The 24,138-nt window shown below is 40.2% G+C and overlaps 1 protein-coding gene across 1 annotated transcript; it reads left to right on the plus strand.

The window, feature by feature from the left end:
* chrd (chordin) lies at positions 1 to 24,138 on the plus strand. The gene is made up of 21 exons (XM_086080531.1): positions 1 to 308; positions 1,286 to 1,389; positions 1,493 to 1,619; positions 4,973 to 5,125; positions 5,276 to 5,393; positions 5,481 to 5,568; positions 7,926 to 8,067; positions 8,394 to 8,531; positions 8,714 to 8,796; positions 10,263 to 10,410; positions 12,427 to 12,533; positions 15,550 to 15,829; positions 15,920 to 16,161; positions 16,255 to 16,368; positions 18,853 to 19,044; positions 19,126 to 19,219; positions 19,475 to 19,531; positions 19,666 to 19,769; positions 20,886 to 21,149; positions 22,841 to 22,934; positions 23,817 to 24,138. Exons 1-21 carry the CDS (start codon positions 167 to 169, stop codon positions 23,879 to 23,881), a joined length of 2,856 nt encoding a protein of 951 aa, XP_085936657.1. The 5' UTR covers positions 1 to 166; the 3' UTR covers positions 23,882 to 24,138.

The following is a 24,138-nucleotide window of genomic DNA, read 5'->3' on the forward strand; positions in this document are numbered from 1 at the left end:
AGCAGGCTATAAAAGTGAGAGGGGCGGCACTTTGGAAGGTTGTGGTCCAGATTGCACTGAACTGAGATCACTTGACATCTGTTTGCAAAACTATTGGAAAATTGCTGTTTATTATTTTGGGGGTTGAAGAATCTCGAGGACTGAACATAGCAAACGGACCACGGCGATGCTGGTTCCACGCGTGCTCTGCGCGGTGCTGTGCGTGCTCTGCTGCGTGTGTGCGTGCGTGGAGGCTGCCTCGCGCATCAAGTCTCACTCGCTGCCCATCCAGCCTGAGAGAGAACCTCTGCCTTCTAAAGGCCTGTCAGGTAAACCAGGAGCTATATTACAACTTGATTAGGCTCATTAGATACATTTACTGATAAGCTTTTCCTTCCTTGCCTGTCGGTATTCAAATTTCCTTCCAGCTAAAGTGCTAAACCTTCTTCGGCGTTGCTTTGTGTGTAAACTAAAGGCAAACATGTGAGTCATAACCACATTTGATGCCTGTGTGAAATCCCCGCGCGTTCAAAGCCTCTTGCGGATTTTTTACGAGGCAGCTAACGACCCGGGAGAGCGCCACAACGTATAATTCTGCAATGGAAACTCAAATCAATCGACTTTCCATTACAAGCATGTGCTCCTTGCAGATGATTCATTTCAAGCCGAAGTGGCTCACAGTTTGGACTAGTTGAAGAGTGCAATCATTTTAATAGGGGGCAATGGAAATCTGTTTATTCTCAGCATGCCCAAAACCAAATCAAGATGTTACCATAGCAAAAAGAAGTGAGGCTAAACAATATGTGCCCTAACTCAACTAGATTTTAACTACATTTCTCCTTAAATGTAATCAGCAATTAAAATCTAAATCTAACGTGTCATTGCAAACTATGCATAAACGATGACACTAACCTCCTAATAATCCCCAGCTTTTTTGCACCGTGTTGCATATAAATCATTTTCTTTGTAAGGAAAAATGTGAAACATACAGTATAGTACGTCAGGGAACCTCTGATCATCGCAGAGTGGAAAATTGAATGGCTCCCATGCATGGATCATTGAGATGAGGCAGGATGCTGGACTGGGAGACCCAAAACCTGTGTGGCATTCTGGGAGTTTCATTCCCTTCCAACATGCCAGGGCATTGAGCTGTGCAGGATGTTGCTGGTCCACTGCAAAGTTGGATATACTTTCTTTGTGTTACACAGTTCTTCCTCTAAGGCAGTGGTGAAGTCATGCCAGTTTTACAATGTTTTTTTTATATAGTCAGGAATGTCCTATTTATCCAACAATATTTCTTCTACAGGATGCTCATTTGGGGGTCGCTTGTATTTGCTGGAGGACGCATGGCACCCAGATTTGGGGGAGCCATTTGGTGTAATGCATTGTGTCCAGTGCCACTGTGACCCTGTAAGTATTCATTCAATACATGTTTTCTTTCCTGGATCAAGCCAATTGGTAATCAAATGCTGTGCTGTTGCCAAACGTATCTCTTCCCAATGATGTTGTGCAGCAAAAGAGTCGCAGAGGAAAGGTACATGGCAAAGTCAACTGCAAGAACATCAAGCAGGACTGTCCCAATCCGGACTGTGAGGATCCCATCTTGCTGCCGGGACACTGCTGCAAAACCTGTCCAAAAGGTAAGACACATGCATGCTTTGTCTGTTAAAAATGGTCTTTGTTTCCTCTTCTCCCATCAAGCCTATATATTATTATTATTGTTATTGTTATTATTATTATTATTATTATAATTTTTTGTGATTAATTAATTAGTTAACGCTTTATCTTTGGCATCACTAATATATATATATATATATATATATATATATATATATATATATATATATATATATATATATATATATATATACATATATATATATGTGTGTGTGTGTGTGTGTGTGCGTGTGTGTGTTTACATATAAGCTACACATATTAATTCCAATTTTCAATATGTAGGATTTTTCTTCTGTTGTTTATCATGCCTTTTCCATGAAAACTTTCACCAATTCTTCTTAGTTTCTTAAACTTATTTTTATAATTCTTGAACGAATGCAGGGTCCTACATCAGTGGTGACCCTGGCACTGTGTTGGGCCACCACATGCCATACAGAAATATTAAAATACAATTAATTTCATAATTAAATATGATTAATTGAAAATATTCTTGCTTTTTACACAAAATGTTTTATATGATACTAGTATAGTAATTTCTCATAGGATATTTTGAATATAAAGTAGTATTTTATACTGCAAACCCCCTGAAGACCCTTGTGCTTTCTTACCGGAAGCCCAAAATTTTAGATCATCAATAAATTTGGGATTAAAAGACTTCAAAGATGGCTGTTTCAGCATGGGAGACTTTTACAAAAACAATGGGGTTTAAAAATCGCTACATTAGAATATTTTTTTGTCTACCAATTATAATTGCATTATATGAAAACGACCCATATACAGTACATACATACAGAGTATATACAGCACATACATACTGTATGTACCTGCATACATGGAATTGCGGTTTCAGTGAATAATCAATAGGGCAGCATAAAGACATTAATTGATTGTCCAATTAAAATGAGACAAAGCCTGGGACAAGTCCTTTAACTACATTAAATACACCACCAATCTATTTAGCCTCATGATGTTGTCTACCTTGCCTTCACACCGCACACACACAATTCCATCTTATTAAAATATTGCTCCACTGACACACATATGCAAACAAACGCACACTGTGTGGGGGTTCTTGCTGCTCTTATTCAGCAGATTGGGTGTTTTTTCGCTGTCTCGTAATGGAATGGAAAGTAAAAGGGAAAGCATTGCAGTCTCACAACACTGACTTCTATGGGTGTGTGGGAGTGTGTGTGGGTGTGTGTGTTGTGTGTGTGCGTGCGTGTCTCATGTCTCATGTCAAAATCAGGACAGGGTCAAGACTGTGTATGTGTGTTGTGGTCATGTTTTAAGGAAAAGGTTGAGTGTGTTCGTCTTAGCTTTCGCACAAAGGCAGCTTGTATATTTGTGTAAGTAATGGAAAATATGTGTGAGCGCGTGTGTGTGTGTGTGTAGCTGGTGCACCTGAGCATTCCATATTACTGGGTAGGGAGTCTTGAGTGTGACACTACCCAGAAGCCAACAAATGTGTGTGCCCTGTCAAGCAGTGACGAGTGATGATGTGTGTATGCAAATAAGACATCAAGCAAGCAAGCAGCAGGTCCATTTGGTTTCTTAAAACAACAATTCAGGTGTTAATTGTAGAAAATTCACTATCTTAACTAAGTGTTAGTGCTTTTGTATTACTTCCAGTTTATACGTATGAATATATCAATATATAGTTCCTCTAACAAAAGTGACCATCCATTGATTTCTTACTAGGTAAGAACACATAACACAAACACATACAGGATTATTTTGTTTTTGTTTCGCAAAACACATCTGAATGATTTTTGGGAGAAGAAACTATGGACTCCCAAAACAAAAGTTTAACCTTGGAAGTTGTGTCTTTCCTTGCATCTGGCATAAAGGTAGTACAGCATTTCAGAAAAAGAACATCTCACCAACAGTTAAACATGGTGGTGGTAGTATGATGGTCTGGGGCCGCTTTGCTAATTCAAGACTTGGATCAGTTTCTGTGATTGTTGGAACCCTCAATTCTGCTTTTTAGCAGAAAATCCTGCGAGGGAATGTTTGACCATCAGTTTGTGACCTCAAGCTGAAGAGCATGTGGGTTCTGCATCACAACAATGAAAAAAAAAACCCCACACATCAGTAAGTCTACCGAATGGCTTGAAAAAAAAAAGTTAAAAGTTTTGGAGTGACCAAGTCAAAGTCCAGAATTGAATTTGATTGTAATGCTGCGGCATAACCTTTAAAAGGCTTTCATGCTTAAAAACAGTCCAGTGTTTCTGAATGAAAACAATTCTGCAAAAAAGCAATGGTCAAAATATCTCCACAGAGCTGTGAAAGACTCATTGCCAGTTGTAGAAAATGCTTGATTTCGATTGTTCTGCTGAAGGTGGACCAACCAGTTATTAGCTTTCGGAATTTAAAAACAGCATTTTATGTTTACTTAGGTTATCTATAAATAAATAATGAATACAAAAAAATCCGCCAATCCATCACTAACGGACGCTTGTTTTTCTGACGAATGATGAGAGCATTTATTAAAGAAAATGACGGACTAAGCACTAAAGTGGTTTTTCGTCCGTCAGCGTAATCGTCAGTTCGTCACTGAGTGACGGACCGACAGGATAGTACTAAATACTATAATACTGATGTTGGAGTGATGACGAAAGTGTGGTTAAAATAAAATGACGGACTGATGATTGCAGTTTGGTTCTGCTTGAAAAAATATACGGACCGACGATGGTGCCCAGGACGTTGACGAATGACAGCCCAGGAACATTTTGTAAAATGCCCACCTCTGACAATTAACATCCATGTTTTTGGAATTTGGGAGGAAGGCCTAGGACCTGATGTACAATATTTTTAATGGGGTTGATGAATCTTTGGGAAGGTTCTGAGTTTCTTTTTGATTCCCCCAAATTGCTGTGGCGTTACGGAGGATTCATGGTCAATTCTCTTTTCAAAAGAGAATGTACCCAGGGCAGATTTTTATTCTGTGTCTGTGATGTTTTGACTCTCTTGAAGCACCTTGTTTTAATACATCTAGCTTTTCTTCTTTCTCACTTGCCAAACTTCCTCTTTGGCTGCCCATGTTCACATATTTCATCCTCAAATGCAAATTTAGGAACAAAGGCTGACACTAGTGTCCCATCTGTCCACCAGACTTTGGGGAACATGAGCAGGATATGCTTTGAAAGGCGTGTTTGGTCTTGCCAGACAAAACAGAATGTCCGTTCCAATACCCAGAAGATAAATAACTATAATTGTTTAAAATGGTGCTTGAACTTAATTAGTTGGCTATAATTGTAGTTGTGGTGTGGGAAATTTGGGTAAAGTCCCACAGTGTTTGGTTCTTCTCCATGCGCAGGTGACGAAGACAAGAAACAGAGCGACCCAATGCTGGACAGCTTTGAGTATTTCCATGAGACGGACAAAGGGAAGGAGGATGACCTGCACAAATCTTACAACGACAGATCCTACCTGAGCTCGGAGGACATGGGCCCGGAGGAGAGCCGCACCGGTGAGCAGGATCACTCACAGATGGACCACCAGTTCACACAAAAACGACTTGAAAACTGACATCACTCATGACATATTTATCTAGTAAAAAAATAGTGTGATGATTTAAGCAAGCATGTGTTGTTGACCAAATTACTCACCCTCTCTGCAGACTTTGTAGCACTGTTGACAGGAGTGACAGAATCATGGCTGCCGAGCTCCAGCGCCGTTTCCAGAGCACGCTTCTCTTTGACCAGAACCAGCCTGGCCTTCTCCATCACATACCAAAAGTAAACAGTTGCGAAGAATGAACGAAACAAGAGAGCAAATGATTGCAGAAATTTCACTTGTACAACAAATGTCTGTTGTTATTCCAGAATGGCCCGTCCTAGTAAAATCCTCTTCTTGGGTACAGATGGTGCCTCTGCTTTTGAGTACAAAGTCCCCATGGGACAGTCAGACATGGTAAGACTTCATCTGGAAAAAGGAAATCATCTTGCTTCTGTTAGCAGTGTTTTTATGACGTGTGTTTCCTGAGAGAGAGAAGTTCCCTAGTGATATATGAATTGACTCCATGACTTCTTGTGCCATAATTCACGCTGCAGCAATAAACAGCAGCACGCACACGTAGTCTCTGGCTTCAGGACATCCCTCAAACATGAACCACTTCGGTTACAATCAACTATTACTCACCCGAATGTAGAAAATGAAACATCTCAGGGAAACCGCCTCAAGTGTCTGACGGTTATGTCGCATTCAAAAGGCTGAGACTATCCTCATAAATTAGTCAGCGGTTGTGTGTGCAACAGTAGTCCCCTTACATGCACAGTGAAGCTATCACTACATATCACTTCCTACCAACATACACATATCACACATTCCACTTTAGGCTGAACATGCAGCTCCGCACGACAGGAGCCTCTTAAACACAGGTCCCAGTAATTGGCCTATTATTTTTTTGAGATAAATGTCAGTGTGGAACACCAGAGAAAACATTCCGGCGCATAAAAGAAATGAGAGGTAACGAGGGAGTTCGCCTGGGCAAAACTTTTGGGAAGGAGAGGATTTTTGACGTGTTACATCATCGCCTAGCGAGGGGACAAACACCATCGATAATTAAAATGGAGATTACCCCTGAACTCTGAGTTATGAGGTGCCGGCACGCGCACACGTTTCGTCACTTGCAGCCTGGGGTTGAAAGAAAAGTCACCTGTTTGATGTGTTGTCTACGAGCGTCATTGGATAAATGCTTCACTGTAGACCTGAATCTGTACTGTAATGAGAATGAATAATCTCCGATTTACCGTATTTTTCAGACCATAAAGCGCACTTAAAATCCTTTAATCTTCTCGAAAATCAACAGTGTCCCAGGCTTCTATGTTTTCGTCATACCAGAACTGGAACTACTTCCTGTTACCGTGTCTAAGAATCATCGAATCAAATGTAGACCAACTAACCTAATGCTAACCAAAGGCAAGCTGAGCGTTGCTGGCGGCGAGTTTCTAACTTTACAACGTGGGACTGCGAGGTAAACGACACAGCCAGCTTCCTATAGCGTACCGAGCAAAAAAGGTTGGCAAATGTTGAGTTCATTGGGTTGTTTACAGCTGTTACACAACCAACGGGCACCAGATTGACTAGAATGTTCAAACTCTTTTATTTTTTATTTTTTTTTACCATTGGAGGATCCCCCCTTCTTCTCTGCTCAACGCAACCCCTGTGTAGTTGAACGGCAAACAAAAGCAAGTGATATTTCGTGTCCGGTCTGACACTAGCATAATAACGCTAAATCTATCAAATAAACACACGGTACAATAAGAATAAACTTTTGAACATACAATGCTTCACAAATGCGCCTTATAGTCCGCTGCACCTTATGTATGAACATGTTTTAAAATAGACCTATTCATTGATGTGCCTAATAACACTGTACGCCTAATGGTCTGTAAAATATGGTACACAGCAAATTGGTCAGTGTTAAATTTCCAGTGTTCGGTCAAATATGTAGTAAGCAGTGTTATTTTAATACTGTTAGGATAAAAAGACACTGCGCTGTCGACATTTCAATAGTGATACATCCAATTGTCATTGTTGGGGTGGCGTGGTTCAGTGGTAGAGTGGTCATCTCCCAACTCTAAAAGCGTGGGTTCAGTGCCAGGCCAGTGTGACTATGTCAAAGTATACTTGAGCAAGATACTGAACCCCCAGTTGCTCAAAATGTAAAGCGCTTTGAGAGCCTTGTAAGGAGGAAAAACGCTATATGAATGAAGTACCACTTACCAGTGTAAATTGTAGTTTCAATTACATTTTTAACACCGACTCAAGTGCAATACACTCATAAGTGTTTAAACACCAGTTAAGTGTAGTTTGGCAGAATTAAATGTTTAATATTGACACTAGTGTAGAGTACTTTCAACACTACTCAGTAATTACCAGCGTAGATTATTAACACTATACAGTGTTGGAGTAACACTAATTAAGTGTGAAAAAAGTAACACTTTGAAAAGTGTCAGATTTACACTCATTGGGGTGGACATAAACACATAAACACTTTTCTAGTGTTAGATTTAACACTCTCAGTGTTATTCTAACACTGGCGATTTTGCTCTGTTCTCATTTTTTCTTTGTTCATTATTAACACTTTTCAGTGTTGGAGTAACAATGTGTGAACAAAGTAAAACTTTGAAAAGTGTCAAATTTACACTCATTGAAGTGCACATAAACACCCTTTCTAGTGTTAGATTTAACACTCTCAGTGGTAATCTAAGACTGGCGATTTCGCTGTGTACTCATTTTTTCTTTGTTTTGTTTTGTGTGCATAGATATGTGGTGTATGGAAAAACGTTGCCAAGCCTCTTCTCCGACAGCTGCAGAACGAACAGTTGCGCATCAGCATGAGCACATCAACCGGCAGACAAGAGGAAGTGGAAGGGAAGATCATCAAACACAGGGCACTGTTCGCTGGTGAGCTTTTGTGGGACATCACTGCATTCGATTTATCCATCATGGTACCTCTAATGCAGTGCAGTTCCATGCCACAGTAAACTACAAAAATAACAATGAACATACCTATAGTGTTAAATTGGAAATCAATCACAGCAGACAATTAATGTCTTTACAAATGTATATTTTTTTTTTACTCGTGTATTAACCAGTCAGTAGGTTAGCATGCACTTTTGGGGGGGTTTGCACTCAGTGCTTATTTTGTAGCGCTCAATAATCCCAGCGTTTACAAAATAAAGTAAGTGAATACAAATCCTCAGTTTCTGTTTATTATTCACTGTCAACAGAGACATTCAGCTCAACACTGACGTCAGAGGAGGAGAACGCAGGCATGGGAGGCATCGCCATGTTGACGCTAAGTGACACAGAGAACAACCTCCACTTTATCCTCATCCTTCAAGGCCTTATCAAAAACAAAGACAAAGGTAGAGGAAGCGGTTTGAGTTTAAAATGCTGTAAACAGTAATTAAAGAGTACATCTAGTGAATTTTATTTTAGGGGAACAAGACATTTCTCTTGTTTTGATTCCATCCCTCATTCTGTCATTCCATCTATTACAAGTCTTAAATCCGGGGATCAATGTTGGTTTTGTTTTTTTTCTCCACAGAACCCCTTCTGGTTCCCATTCGAGTTCAACTGCTTTACAGGCAACACATCCTGAGAGAGATCCAAGCCAACATCACATCGCATGTGAGTAACAGTCAAAGCAGCTGATAATGTCCAACTTGACAAATAGGCAACTCAAAAAAATACATTTCATAAAGCAATTCATATTTAGCCCTCTCCCACTTGTGCAGAGGCTTTCCTTGTTGATATTTATGCATTCTTCATTGTAAACTTCCCCCCCAAAAAAGTAGGTTCTTCCTTCAATTTAGCTTTACTGTTCAACCAACATTTTGCATTCTAGCTGCAACTAACAAGCAAATAGTGACAGAAACATAATCAGGTTGGCAGCATGCAATGAGTAGGGTAGTTTGGGTTTTAGTCACAGATTTAAAATTACGGGGTTGTTATAGTTTAAGAGCAAAAATTACAGTGAGACGCCCTCTATTTCCCTCTGAGATGGATGTGGTCTGACCACCACATCCTTCCACTGTTGTCGCCATCGCTCCGATCCAAGCTAACAACAGTGGAACACGATAAAAGAAAAAAACAGCAAAGAAGAGAAAGTGTTTTAGTGCAAGAGAGCGTCTTTGCCGGAGACAGATGCGAGGCTGGGATGAGAGGCGGAGGGAGGCGTGCTCCGGAAGATGGACTGCATCCACACTTCTCACACATGCCAGTGGTTAGCGGTCTGTGGGCTGAGATGGATGGAGAGAGGAAAAGGGGGGAGGAGAATCGATGAAAGGAGAGCCTGGTTTTAATTCTGCTTGGAATGACGTGAAGGACCGACGCATCTCTTTCAGGCCTGTCAGCGAGTGCGACCATGTGAAAAGCGTGCGCTCAGCTGCTGCCACATGACCTCTTTTTAATGTTTTTGAAGTCCAGCCCGAAACGCAATTCACTGACTCAGTTTTGTGGATCAAGCTGAGTAACAAAGGCATCCAAAAACATGCTGCACATCATCCCTCTTTCTCCTGTAATAAGTGTTGACACCATACTCTGTCATCCTTATTGTGCCCATTCCGTCCATTATATTTTGGCTCATCCTTGCACGATTTATGGTCCATGTATATTTATATTGAGCTGAGGCCCCAGGTCATAAAAGTAACATTTCTTCATCACTTGTGTACATCTGCCTTGTTAATCTTGCATTTGCTCTGGTGTTCTCAATGATGCACATCTTTTAGAGTGTAGTCTACAAGGAGTTCATCTCAGCATGCAACTGCAACGCACGCCAGATTTTGAAGGCATCGTTTTATGCGTGTCATGGGATGCTTTTAACACGGTCATTTGTGTTCTTCATGATATTTGTAGTCTTGATGCACATGTGGTTACCGAGTTTCTCTGCAGAAAATTTGATTGTACCCTCACTCTTTTGCTTGTCTTGGCTGTCCTTAGCTCCTCTTTGTGAGATGTTGGAAACAGTTGGCCGATATTTGATATGTTCATTACGGTTTCATGACTGGGGTTGTGTATAGGAGGAAGGACTTTTCAGTTCGACTGTTTGTTCAATCAGCATCTTAGTGTGTGTTTTACTGTTCCAATCTGTGCAGGATCCAGACTTTGCAGAGGTGCTGACAGACCTGAATAGCCGCGAACTCTTCTGGCTCTCTCGCGGGCAACTGGAGATTGCCGTAGCAACACAGGGTCACCGTTCCCAGCAGATCTCTGGATTCATTACTGGCAGAAAATCTTGTGACAGTAAGTACAACCAAATATGTCTACTTGATGAGACATGGTTCTGGGTAATGTCTCATGTCATTGTTTCAACAAAAAAAAAAACACAATTATGCTTGGTAATATCTATCGCCCACAGACTTATATATAAATGGACTATCATTAGGCCATTCGTGGCTGAAGCCAGAGGGCAACCATCTTAACACTTTTACTGACAATTTATGTTAATATTTAGCTAAAAACACGGTTATCGGTCTATGTTTTCCACCAGCATTAGGGTATGAAGTAATGAGAGCCTCTCAAGGAACGAACATAACTGCATCGACCATTCAGAGTATGTTGTGTCAGTATCATGAGTTGTGACTGACAGAAGTTAGGTTTACATTTCGTAGCAAAATATGCCCTGATGGGCTTTGCTTTCATTTCATTGTTGATGATTCTGACAACATGATGCAGACGAATCTTTGACTAGCACTCAGAAATATACCCAGGGTGGGCATTCCGTCAATATTGACTGAAGGTCCGTCAAACCGCCAATGACGTCTGCCCATTTTGTTGCCGATTGCCGATTTATGGGAAACTTCTGAAAATTGACAAACTAAGCATTGTTGGAAGGGGTTTTTCGTCCGTCAATGTATTCGTCAATGCATTTGTCAATCCATCAATACATTTGGCAATCCGTTAATGTCGGACAGCCCATTTTGCTGATGGATTGAGTAGAGTATTGACGGATGCCCACTTCGAATGAGGGAAACATTGACGGACGCTCATTTTGCTGAACAATGTCGAATGACGGATTGATGATTACAATGTGGTTTGGCTTGAAATATTGACAGATTGACGATGATGGAAGGGTGTACTGACTGTTGACGATTGCTGAATGACGGACGCTCAAAATTCATTGACGTGCCCACCTCTGGATATACTTTATAAAAGAACATTTAAAATCACCTATGAAAATATGCATGTAGCACTTCTCCCAGACCTATTAGCGCAACCGTATGCCGTACACGGTGGCATTTCCGCCGCAGAGAAATAAATGTATTGAAGGGAGGCAGACTAAGTGAGTGGCAGCGAAAGATGGCCGCCGCTTCTACTGACAGTGAATAATCGACAATGTTACACCATTTACATACGTATAAGTCCATGATGCCGCCCGAAAGGCAGTTTAAAATCCCATAATGGAGGGATATTTTATTTTATCTGTTGGTATTGGTGTCGTCCTCTATCCATTTTTTCAGTAATGGATCTAAAACAAAATGTGATTTTAGACATTTTTGTCCCACCAAATCTCCGTATGAATAGATCAACAGAAATGTCAGAAGTTAAAGCACACACACGGTCATATCATAGCATACAGTATGACTTGCAATGGTGCTTAGCCCCCCAACTGCCACCCCCCAAAACAACCACACGCGCACACCTAAAATTGGCTTACACGTCTTAAGGTCACAGTCTGCTGGACCTGACGTTCCTTGTTGGTTGTTACTGTTAGTGTAATGTGTGAAGAATTTAAACCCAACACAGTTTTTTCACTCTCATATCTGTTCTCCTTCCCTCCTCTTCTTCATCATTCCATCCTTGAGTTCAACTATGGCCTCGTCTGTTCAACTTTTTTCTGCCCGCTTTTTAATTTTCATACTGCGATATCCCCCTCTGCTTCTAATTCCTCCCAATCCTTTTAAGCTTGCTGCATTCAGCAAGGGTTACCTCATACCAAGACTTACCTTGGGTGTGTTTTTGTGAATGCGCCAGACAGTGCAACCACATTCTATCATCATATGTGTCTCACTCACTCTTGTAGGTCATATGTAAAGGGATATGTGCATTGTACACTGGATATGTTAACACAGTGTGAGTATCATCAACCTCTAAGAAGCAAATATGACAATAATAATGATTGCCTCATTTTTGCATGCCGTCTGACTGCAGCAGTTTTAAGGGAGGATTAGTCTGTAGGAAAAATGCTGAACATCAGTAATATGAGCATAAAATGTTCTTAAGCAGATTTTGATGAAAGTCACTTTGTGTGTGGTTCAGCTATTCAAAGCGTGCTGTCCAGCGGTGATGCACTGACTCCTGGGAAGACAGGAGGCTCGGGCTCCGCCGTCTTTAACCTCCATGATAATGGCACGCTGGATTATCAGGTATGGATTTGTTGGATTTTCAATGCTGTGTGAAGGCTGAAGAAATAACAAATATATTCACATCTTTTAATTACACCCACCTTTTCTCACTCTAAATATTAACTTTAAATTCTGCATTTTCCACCCAAAAATTCATCATTCATTCCTAATGAGGCCCAATTTCCCACAGGGTTGTTAACAATTTATTCCCATATTTAACTTGTTTACACCATTCCCATTTGAAATTTAAATCATTCAGCTCACTCAATTCACCTTGGGAATGATTTTGCACATACCCAAAATTCTCAAATTTTCACCCCCCAAAATCCCATATTCAGACATATTCTGGAAACCCAATTCCAAAAACAGAATACAATGATGTGCAAATCATGATAAACCTATATTTAATTGAATACACTTAAAAGACGAGATATTTAATGTTCAAACTGATCAACTTTATTGTTTTTAGCAAATAACCATTAACTTAGAATTTTATGGCTGCAACACGTTCCAAAAAACTGGGACAGGGTCATGTTTAGCACTGTGTTTCATAATCTTTTCTTTTAACAACATTCATTCATTCATTCCTTTATTTAATCAGGTAAGAAACTCATTGAGATTAAAAAGGTATTTTCCAAGAGTGACCTGGAATTCAATAAACGTTTGGGAACTGAGAACACAAATTGTTGAAGCTTTGTAGGTGGATTTTTTTTCACATTCTTGCTTGATGCACAGCTTCAGCTGTTCAACAGTCCAGGGTCGCCATTGTCGGATTTTACGCTTCATAATACAGAATGTGGTTTGACTTTGTCTTGCTGAAATAAGCACGGGCGTCCATGAAAAAGACGTTGCTTGGATGGCAGCATTATGATTCTCTAAAACCTGTATGTAGCTTTCAGCATTAATGGCGCCTTCACAGATTTGTAAGTTACCCATGCCATTGACACTATCACAGTCCCATACCATCGCAGAGGCTAGCTTTAGAACTTTGCATCCATAACAGTCTGAATGGTTTTCCTCTTTGGCCAGGAAAACTCGACATCCACAATTTGCAAAAATAGTTTGAAATGTGGACTCGTCAGACCACAGAACAATTTTCCACTTTGCATCAGTCCATCTTAGATGAGCTTGGGCCCAGAAAAGCGTTTCTGGGCGTTGTTGATAAATGGCTTTTGCTTTGCATATAGTAGTAGAGTTTTAAGCTTCATTCACGGATGAATTGCCAAACTGTATTTACTGACATTGGTTTTCTGAAGTGTTCCTGTGCCCATGAGGTGATATCCTCTACACATTGATGTTGGTTTATGATGCAGTGATGGTGAACGCCTGAGGGTTCGAAGGTCACGGGCATTCAATGTGGGTTTGCGGGCTTGGTGCTTACGTGCAGTGATATCTCTAGATTCTTCTCTGAAACGTTCCACCCATTTTCTACCATTTATCCGGGGTTGGATCGCGGAGGTAGCAGCTTTACCAGGAAAGCACAGACTTCCCTCTCCCCAGCCACTTCGTCCAGCTTCTCCGGCGGGATTCCTAGGCGTTCCCAGGCCGTAGATCGACTGGTAAATCGAGAGCTTTGCCATTTGGCTCAGCATCTTCTTCCCCACAAGGGAATTATACAGACCACATCATCTGCAAAAAGCAGAGATGCAATGTTGAAGCCACCAAACTGGGCCCCCTCAACTTCCCGGCTGCGCCTAGAAAATCTGCCCATAAAGGTTATGAACAGGATCAATGACAAGGGCACCCTTGGCTGATTCCAACCCTCACTGGAAACAAATCCCAATTACTGTCAGCAATGTGGACCAAACTCCGGTCGTATTGAGACCGGACAGGGGGGCTCAGCACCTCATACTTCCGAAGGACTCCCTGAGGGACCTGGTTGAACGCCTTCTCCAGGTCCACAAAACACACGTAGACTGGTTGGGCGAACTCCCATGCACCGTCGAGGATCCTCCCAAGGGTGTAGAGCTGGTCCACAGTTCCACGTAGATGACGAAATACCTGAATTATTTGCAATTTTACGTTGAGGAACATTGTCCTTAAACTGTTCAACTATTTTCTCATGCAGTTGTTCACAAAGAGGAGAACCTCTTTGCTTTGGAATAAGCAATTCAGGGAAGCTCCTTTTATACCCAATCATGGCAACCACCTGTTCCCAATTAAACTTGTTCACCTGTGGGATGTTCCAAACAAGTGTTTGATGAGCATTTTTAATTGGTAATTTATCTCTTTTGTCACCTGACCCAGCTTTTTGTGGAACATGAAACAGCCATAAAATTCAGTTTCTGATTATTTGCTAAAACAGTTTGAATTTTACATATTGCTTGGGTCAGTCCAAAACCTCGCAAGTCAAAATCTGGCAAATTTTATATTTTTTCAAAAATCTATACTTTTGGTCAGTGTGGGTGCCATTTTTCCGAAGTATTGACCAATCTAAAGTTTTGAAAATGCCTTGCGCTTTTGGAAAAAAAACATGTCGCCAGCGATAGCTTGTCTTTGTAGTTTATTCAATTAAATATAGGTTGAACATGATTTGCAAATCGTATTCTGTTTTTAATTATGTTTAACACAACGTCCCAACTTCATTGGAATTGGGTTTATACATCATCACTCCCTAAACATTACTTGACCGATTCAAACCATTTCAACTTCAACGTGTTCAGATCATTCAAGCCATCTCATTGATTATTCCCGTTCACAAAATTCACAAAATTTCACCTCAAATCATTCCATTATTCCAAATGCTTCAATGTTTCAGCCATCACTCGCAATTTTTCTAGAAATAGCAAATGTTTAGTTTTTCATATTACACATTTATTGTATTATAAATGGAAAAAGTCTACCACTAGCTTTGTTGATTTGATGACCTTTTCAACAGCTTTTAATTATTATTATTTTTATTTTTTATTTTACAATAATTTAGCAATAGTATATGTACTGTATGTATGTACAGTATGTAGTGTTTGTTTGGTGGGCAAGAAAATGGAGCAATACCTGCAATTTCAATACAAATTACATCTCTGTAACCCATATTCAGATTCAAGTTGCGGGTCTAACCGGAGACATGGTTGGCCTCACGATTGAGCTGAAGCCACGGCGGCGAAACAAGCGTTCAGTACTGTACGACTTGACGCCGGAGTACAACAAGGCCACGGGAAGGGCGGTGGGCATCTGGAGTCGCTTGGAGGCCCGAAACATTCACATGCTGCTGCAGAACGAACTCTTCGTCAACGTGGCTACGGCTCAAAACCAGGAGGGGGAACTAAGGGGTCAGATCAAAGCGCTGCCCTATAGTGGCCTGGAGGCTCCAAGGCATGGTAAGAATCATTAAATGACACAATTGGAGATATTGTACATTTACAAAACCATCACTTCATCTCATTAAATTGTCCTGAATCTTCCTCTAGAGTTGCCCACCCCTCTTGCCGGCCACTTTGTGTCACCGCCAATTAGAACCGGCGCTTCTGGCCACGCCTGGGTGTCCGTGGACAAATACTGTCACCTTCATTATGAGATCCTTGTGGCGGGCCTCAGCAAGGGCGATGACCTCACAGTGAACGCCCATCTGCAGGGCCTCGCCGAGATCGGCGAGCTGGATGACAGCAGCGTCAACCACAAGAGACTGCTGACTGGCTTCTATGGCTCGCAGGTACATTGCCACAAACGTTGTTGAGAAACGCAGCGCTGGGTCCACAGGCCCACAAGCACAGAACCAGAACACAATCTCAATCATCTCCTCCAGGCTCAGGGAGTGTTGAAGGACATCAGTGCAGAATTACTGCAGCACTTAGACCAAGGAACAGCCTTCATCCAGGTCAGCACCAAGCTGAACCCAAGGGGAGAAATTCGAGGACGGGTATGTGAAGATAAGTTTTCTTTCTCAGTCATTGTACACTTCATTCATGTTTTGTAGTCTGTGTTTTATTCATAACATTTTCATTCATAATAAGAGCGTGACAAGTGGACTTCGATTAGTTTTTTGGAGGTACTTCCACAAACATTTACAGTCCATCCTAGAAGAACTAACCCTACTGAAGAAAAAAAAACGGACACCTTTATTTTATTACCTACATAACTGCAGAACGTAGACCTTACCCACAGCAAGTGCTCTTGTAAAACACATTTTATGTGACAAGATGGGCATTTTGCAGCTTAGATTGCAAGCTTACCATATATCCCAACGCCACAAAGCAAACAGGGAATGCATAACCTTTTACTCCAATAATATTATCTGGTGACCTGTCTAGGGTGCGAGGTTCTTATAGTTAACAAAAAGTAACCAAAAAAAAGCTAAAACTAAAATAGAAAAACACTTTTTTTTGTTATCTAAGTAAAATAAAAACAATAAAGTTTTTTTTGTGGGAACTACATCTTACACTTACACTAACTGACACAAAGTATAATTATTTTGTAAATGTCCTTCATTTTTGCATTTGTCAATTAATATCATACGTGAGCTTCAGGGTTTTATTTTAAAAATTGTATTGCTGTACATCCATGCAGAAGGCAGATCAAATAGTCGTTTGAGAATAGTAGTTTACTTTATTACACAGAACTGGGCTCCAGGTGGCGGAGTGGAGCCGTCACTTGCCTACGATGCAGGTTGGTGTGGGTTTGCTTCCCCGCCTGGAAGACCATGTTTGTATGTATATTTGCGTGTTTGTGGGAGTGAGTCAAAAAAACAACAACTTTATTACACAGAACTTAGTGGCATTGTTTTTTTTAATACTGCACTTGACAAATACTCTATAAAACTAATACTAAAACTAATAAAAATTCAAATTAAAGGGACATGATTAAGTTTCTGAATTTGTGCCGATTTGTCGACCCCTCTGGCAAAAAGTGGAATGGAAGTGGTAGTGCTAAGACGTTAGTGGTAGTTTTATTGTGCATTGCTCATCATAAATAGGCACTATCACATTTTTGTGATGAGGTCTTACCTTTTTAGCAAGAAGAAAGCAAGCTTTGGTTCCCGTTTCATCCTCTTAGGTCTTTCCACCTGTTGAACACTGCTCCAGTATTGAACGGCGTCCGACTTCACTATTGCCCTTTTTGTCACACTAGACAGGTGTTATCCTTGGGCTGGAATCGCCTCTTGGGAATACTCCCGTTGCATGTCGCCAAAGTTTCGGCCTGATGGTCGAACAAAATGAGCCACCGGGAGACGGAGGGTTGCACTGCTGTCTTGTTTATTATTATTTTGACACACTTTTATATCCCGTCACGTAGAGTTGACCTTTTCAACGCTCGCGTCCACACACTACCAACACTTCCGCCTTCCGAATGCTACCATGGGGCGAGAGAGAGAGAGAGAGAGAGTGTGCACACGCCTGACGTCCAGCATAGGCAGAAGCCTTAAGTTTCGTACCCGAAACCGTCATCATTATTTGACTCTACAGGAAAATATGGGCAACAACCGTTGTGCCACAAAAGTGCCTCATGTCCATTGTACAATTTTTAAAACATGTGTGGGGGAAAAATACGGTTATTTAAACACTCAAACTTATATCATGCCCCTTTAAAGGAAGAATTTTCAATTTATATACAGTATACATAAACTAGCAGACCTGCTCTAAAAACTAATCAAAACTAACTGAATTGAAAAAAATTACTTTTTAACTATAATGAAAAATCCCAAACTGTTATAACCCTGCTAGTGTGTACCCCGCCTCTCACCCAATGTCAGCTGGGATATAGGCTCTACTGTAGTTAACCAGCAAAACCTAACGAGGACTAGAGCTTTAGGGAACAGATACATTAGATGGATACAAATATTGGATGACATTTTCATCTGACCAATCTAATGACATTTTCTAAAAGAGCGTATAAAGAGTATAATTTAACACTATGTTTGTTATGATGGTTGTGCAGTAGGTATAATTTCAAAATTTTGCATCAAACCACTTCTAAACATAACTTTGATAAATGAATCTGCGGGTGAGTCAAGTCAAAGATAAAAGCTAAATATTTATTTATCTTCCGAACCTGATAACAATAATGTCCTCACACCTAAAAATATCTGGATGTCAGTCCTTGGTAGGCTTGGTTAAATTTGTTCATGTGTCTGTGCCACAGTTGACTTACAGTGGCACTTATGAACACATATTTAACCCACTTTAACAGATGACTTCTTGTAGGAAAATGTCTCTCTTTTGAAGTCCACTCGCAGCTTTCGTGAGTTCTCCAGTTGATACTGAAACATTTGAGTCCATCTGTTTATATATCAAAGTTAATCACCATCTGTGAACAGAGAAGCTCTATTTAGCAACAATTAACACTTATGTGTACAGTAATCTTGCTTCCCTTTCTTTCAATTGTCTTGACAATGCGATTTGTCCAGGTCCATGTGCCCAACAACTGCGAGTTAGGGACTAATGGGGACGTAGACGAGGCGGAATTTGACGGCCTTTTTGTCAAAGATCCCGAAGTGCTGAAGAAAGACCCTCATACCTGCTCCTTTGAGAACCAGTACCACGCTCACGGATCCCGCTGGACTCCCAACTATGACAAATGTTTCTCCTGCAGTTGCCAGGTAAATAAAAAGAAACAATGTCAGTGTGAATGTAACTTTGAAAGTTGAATCTATAAGGAGGGGTGTTTGTTTTCTTTGTAGAAGCGAACAGTGATCTGTGATCCAGTAATCTGCCCGATGCTGACCTGCTCCCAGACTATCCAGCCTGATGATAAATGCTGCTCAATCTGTGATGGTGAGTTTCTTGTTTTGTGACATTGACATTAGACCAGTGTGGCATAAGAGGTCATCAGGTGTGCCACGGGAAATTGTCCAGTTTCACTTACTTTGAAATCATAACCTTACTACAAATATTGTATCTTTGACATTTGTGAATTTTTTTTTAACAGGTCACAATATTTGTTGTGTGTTACTTGCAGTTCTGGTAATACGCATCCCACTTTTGCTCTGTAATCATTAATTAAGTCTCTGTTCCTTTCTTGCCATCCAGAAAGGAAGGACACAAAGGATACAAAAGTTCCTGAAAAAGTGGAAGAAAATCCCGAAGGTGGGTGTTTTTCTTTCTCTCATCTGGAATTTGTTTGTGTCATGTTTCTGTTTGCAAGTATAGACTGCAAATCATTTGGTTATTATTTTCCTGCCAGCTGTCATCATCGTAACAATCTAATGTCTTTCTCTTAGGTTGTTATTTTGAGGGAGACCAGAAGATGCACGCCCCAGGAACAACATGGCATCCTTTTGTACCTCCCTTTGGTTACATTAAATGTGCCGTCTGCACTTGCAAGGTATACATGCACCGGCACTCACATCTGGCTTTACTTTGCAAGGCCCCTAATGGGTCATTTAACTTGTGTTAGCTCCCCAGAAACAGGCCTGAATACATGTCTCACTAGTTTGTTTGAGTAATATGTGGAAATACAGAGAGCATTCTCTCCGAAATGGCAGACTGAGAGATGAAATGCAGAAGAAAGAACTGAATTGGGGACTGTAATTAGGGTTAATATACAATATACTGCATCATATCAATGACTAGTTATAATTGAGAATATGCTATATATGCTTAGTATAAGGCAGGGGTCTCAAACTTGCAGCCCGGGGCCCATTCGTGGCCTGCAGGATCTTGTTTGTGGTCGCCTACTTGACATCAAAGTAGAGTTTGAGATCCCTGGTATAGGTTCAGTTTACGTCAATCCCGACATATAAAGTTTAATTAAAGGTTATGAACAAGGCGCAATGAACGAATTTGTGCAGTGACGTAAGAGTATGTTGTCATGTGGCACATAAAGGCGCACTCAGTTACTGGCAAAATTATTGTGTTTAAAAAGTTTTTTTTTTTGATTTATTGTAATTGTTCGACGGCGTATTAGGGCCTCATATAAATATATATGTTTTAGAGCGTGATGGCAATATTCCGAGAAACACTCATACATGTTGTCTCCATCCTGCCTTTTCATTTTATTTTATAAACAGTGTCACATTAACCACCAATAAATCCTCACATTAGACTATAACTATGCTATGTGTATTTCTCATAAGTTTTTGAATGACTTTTCTCACAAATTTGCCACTTTGTAAAGTGGCAAATTTACGAGTTATTTTCTCGTAAATTTGCCACTTTATAGTCACAATTTTGCCACTTACTAAAGTGGTAAATTTGAGAGATTTTTTTTTTCTGGGAATATTGCTCCCGCCCTCTAAAAATATATATATTTATACGTGGCCCTAACACGCCGTCATACAATTGCATTATGGCCACATTATTTTTGTATATATTTTCTTTTATCTTTTATCTATTTTCAAAATATTGTTCAATATTTCATAACTGTAACAATAAGCTTATTATTTGAATGTATGATATGAGTAACAAGCTTTAATTCATAAAAAGTATTCGCCTCTCACAGGGTTCAACAGGTGAGGTACACTGCGAGAAGGTGACGTGTCCGATGTTGACGTGCAGTCATCCGGTGAGACGAAATCCATCGGACTGTTGTAAAGAGTGTCCGGAGGAGGAGAAGACCCCCGGGGACCTGGAACACACCGACATGATGCAGGCCGATGGGCCGAGACACTGCAAATTCGGCAAGAACTATTACCAGAACAGTGATAACTGGCATCCGTGGGTTCCGTTGGTGGGAGAGATGAAGTGCATCAACTGCTGGTGTGATGTAAGTGCTGTCGAAGATAAGCAATATCAAACCAGTCCATATGGACAAAAGTATCAGGATTTATAAAGAATTTATGTTTGACTTGATCTTGTTTAATCTGAATCCAGGATATTCAGTACAATTTTTATGCTTCTGACATTGTGGGAAAAAAAACTCATCACACCCACATAATGCTTGGCCAATGGCAAGTCTGGTTTTCATTTCCATGACAACTGAGGGCGGTTAGCATTATGTAGCAATATGCTAGTTTCTAGTATTCCATTGAACCAATTTAAATTGCAAATATTCACTTCTTGTCGTTGCCATGGCTAAGTATCCCTGCCCCAATATGTGCCGCGACTGGCAACTTTTCTAACCGCTAAGCTAAGTGCTCGCAAGGCAAGACGAGACGGTGTATGGCAAATGACCAATCAGAACCGTTCACAGTAAAATCACGCTAGCAGGAGAGTGGCCAGTCACGGCAAAATAATCACTGCCAAAGATTTATCATCTATTACAACATCTGTCCATTCGGCTCCATTACAACAGTCAACTCCAAATATCGTCACACCAGTGTAACACAGTTCACAATAATTTCTCTCAAAACATGTCTAAGAATAAAAAATAAAAGAAAGAAGTTAAAAATAAAATACAACCTACCCACTCGAGATGCTTATTTATAAACAAACTCCATTCTCTTTTGCTAGCAACGTTGATGTGGTCAGAGTTGATGTCACTGTGGTGAATAAATCCTTTGCCGGGTTGAAACAAGCTAGCCAGCTACAAACGTTGTCCGACTAATCCTCGCAATGTCCAGGGTTTTTTTTTTCTTTTTTTTTTTAAAGTCCGCCTTGAAAATGAATTTCCAGTTTGTTGTCCTCTTCCGGCTTCATGTAATGATTCCCACTCAAGTAGCTCTGAACCAATCAGAGGACAGAAAAATTGGGACATCCCCCAAAGCCTGCGAGCGGGCTTTGATTGCGTTCTGTGGGTTCAATTTGTAATGTGATTGGTTCAGATTCTTAAAAATAAAATGTTTAAAAAATATATTGCGCTGTTTCAAATTGTACGGGGCCTGCAGTCTTGAGTCTGAAGGCGTCGGGAAGTTTAACACTGATAAAGCAACACATGGAAGTTGACATGATTTGGACAAAAAAATAACAATAACCCACAAATGACTGCAAAATGCGCAACCAAGACACGCTAGACTGTCGGAAATAAATGAATGCAATATTTTACAAATTTATATAAAGTTTTAAATGAAGGTCAGCTCTTTTGATCATGTTTAGGCTTTCAGAGAAGGTCTGGAAGGCCCTGACAGGACATATCACTGAGTTACATCATGCATCCTGTCATGGGAAAGAAGAGCTATGTGTTTAACAAAAGTAGTACTTGTGGTGCACGAGAGATGTGAAATTTCCCTTGAGCGTTATTAGGCACCAAAACTGAACTAATCGGAAAGTAAATATTGCAATTGCATTCTTCAGATATGTAAAGTCGAAGTAGTTGTTCTGCTTCTGCCAGATGTGTCGATAAGGTTTGCTTTTGCTTTCCATATCAACTTAAATAAATGACAGTCAGTGTCAGTGTTTTGTTTGGGAACCATGGCCATTCCCTCTGGGTTAAATTTAATAAAAGTGAAAAATGAAGCACACGTGGGTTTTTTTGTCCAGCTACACGTCCAACCAATGTTCTTCTTTTATTTCCCACAGCATGGTGTGACTAAATGTCAGCGCAAGCAATGTCCGGTGCTGACCTGCTCCAGCATCACTCGCAGAGACGGCTCGTGCTGTCCTGACTGCATCGGTAAGTGCTTGTCAGAGCCTGCTACACCCTGGAATGTTTGCCAGCCAATCACAACTAACCCTCAAATTTGAATCAGAACCAAGGCTATTTTAGTGAATGAAAATTAATGGAAAAAGTAAATAAATACAACAAAAATTCAAAAAACGAATTTTGTTAACAAAATCAAATAAAAACTATTTTTTTTTAAGAAAGCTAATTGAAACTACATTTTATGTTGACAAAACTAACTAAATCTAACTATAATTATAGCGAAAATGTGCTGAAGCGTATTGCATTCACTTGGGGAAAAAAAGTCCTGTTTTTGTGGCTAATTTTTGGGGGGGGTTTTGTTTTTTTGGAGTATTTTTTTATGTTTTATTGAATATTTTTCCCCCTGTTCTGTTTAAAAATATATATATTTTTTCCTCTGTTTTCTGATTATTTTTTTTCTGTTTTTCTGACTAATTTTCCCGTTTTATTAAAAAAAAAATCTGTTTTTCAGAATATTTTTTTTCTGTTTTTCTGAATATTTTTTTTAAAGGGGTTTTCCCTCAGAGATTAGAGAACAAACTTTAATACAGTATACACATTCATTCCTTTATTGAAAGCCAGTAAGTAAACATGATCATCTTATTGCATATATATGTATGCATGCATGTATGCATGTATGCGGGAAAGTGTCCGCTTCTGCTATTAGCAAGTCAGAGGTTCAGTTTGAAGTTCAGAGGTAAAAAATAAAAATAAAATTTAAACTAGCAGAACCACCCTGAAAACTAATTAAAACTAACAAAATTTAAAAAACAAAACTCAAAATCAAAGCTAACTAAAATGAGAATTCTAAAACTATAATAACCCTGATCAGAACTGAAATCTTAAGTGTATTTGTCACTTATTTTCTTATAGATTCGAGAGACGAAGATGAACTCATGATGAAAGCTGCAGACAAACGGCCAAGCCGGAAACACTGAGCTAACTAACAACATTCAAAGAACCCCGATGACGACTTTGCCAAAGTGATCCTTCTCCCAAACCCAGCACTGCGCACTGGGCCGATCATGTTCCAACCCCCCTCCCCCCACCATCTCCCACCCACCCAGTTGTCAGCTTTAAGATTGTAAAGGACAGTGAAGAGCACAGGAAAAAAATCAGAAGATGAAAACTAACAAATGACAGAAGTTTCCGAGGGATTAGTGACCTTGGAGATGACCAAACAGACGCTACAAAC

This window comes from Leptonotus elevatus, chromosome 7 (assembly GCF_054856555.1).
Source record: "Leptonotus elevatus isolate MCC_2025b chromosome 7, RoL_Lele_1.0, whole genome shotgun sequence".
In the NCBI taxonomy this organism is placed as follows: Eukaryota; Metazoa; Chordata; class Actinopteri; order Syngnathiformes; family Syngnathidae; genus Leptonotus; species Leptonotus elevatus.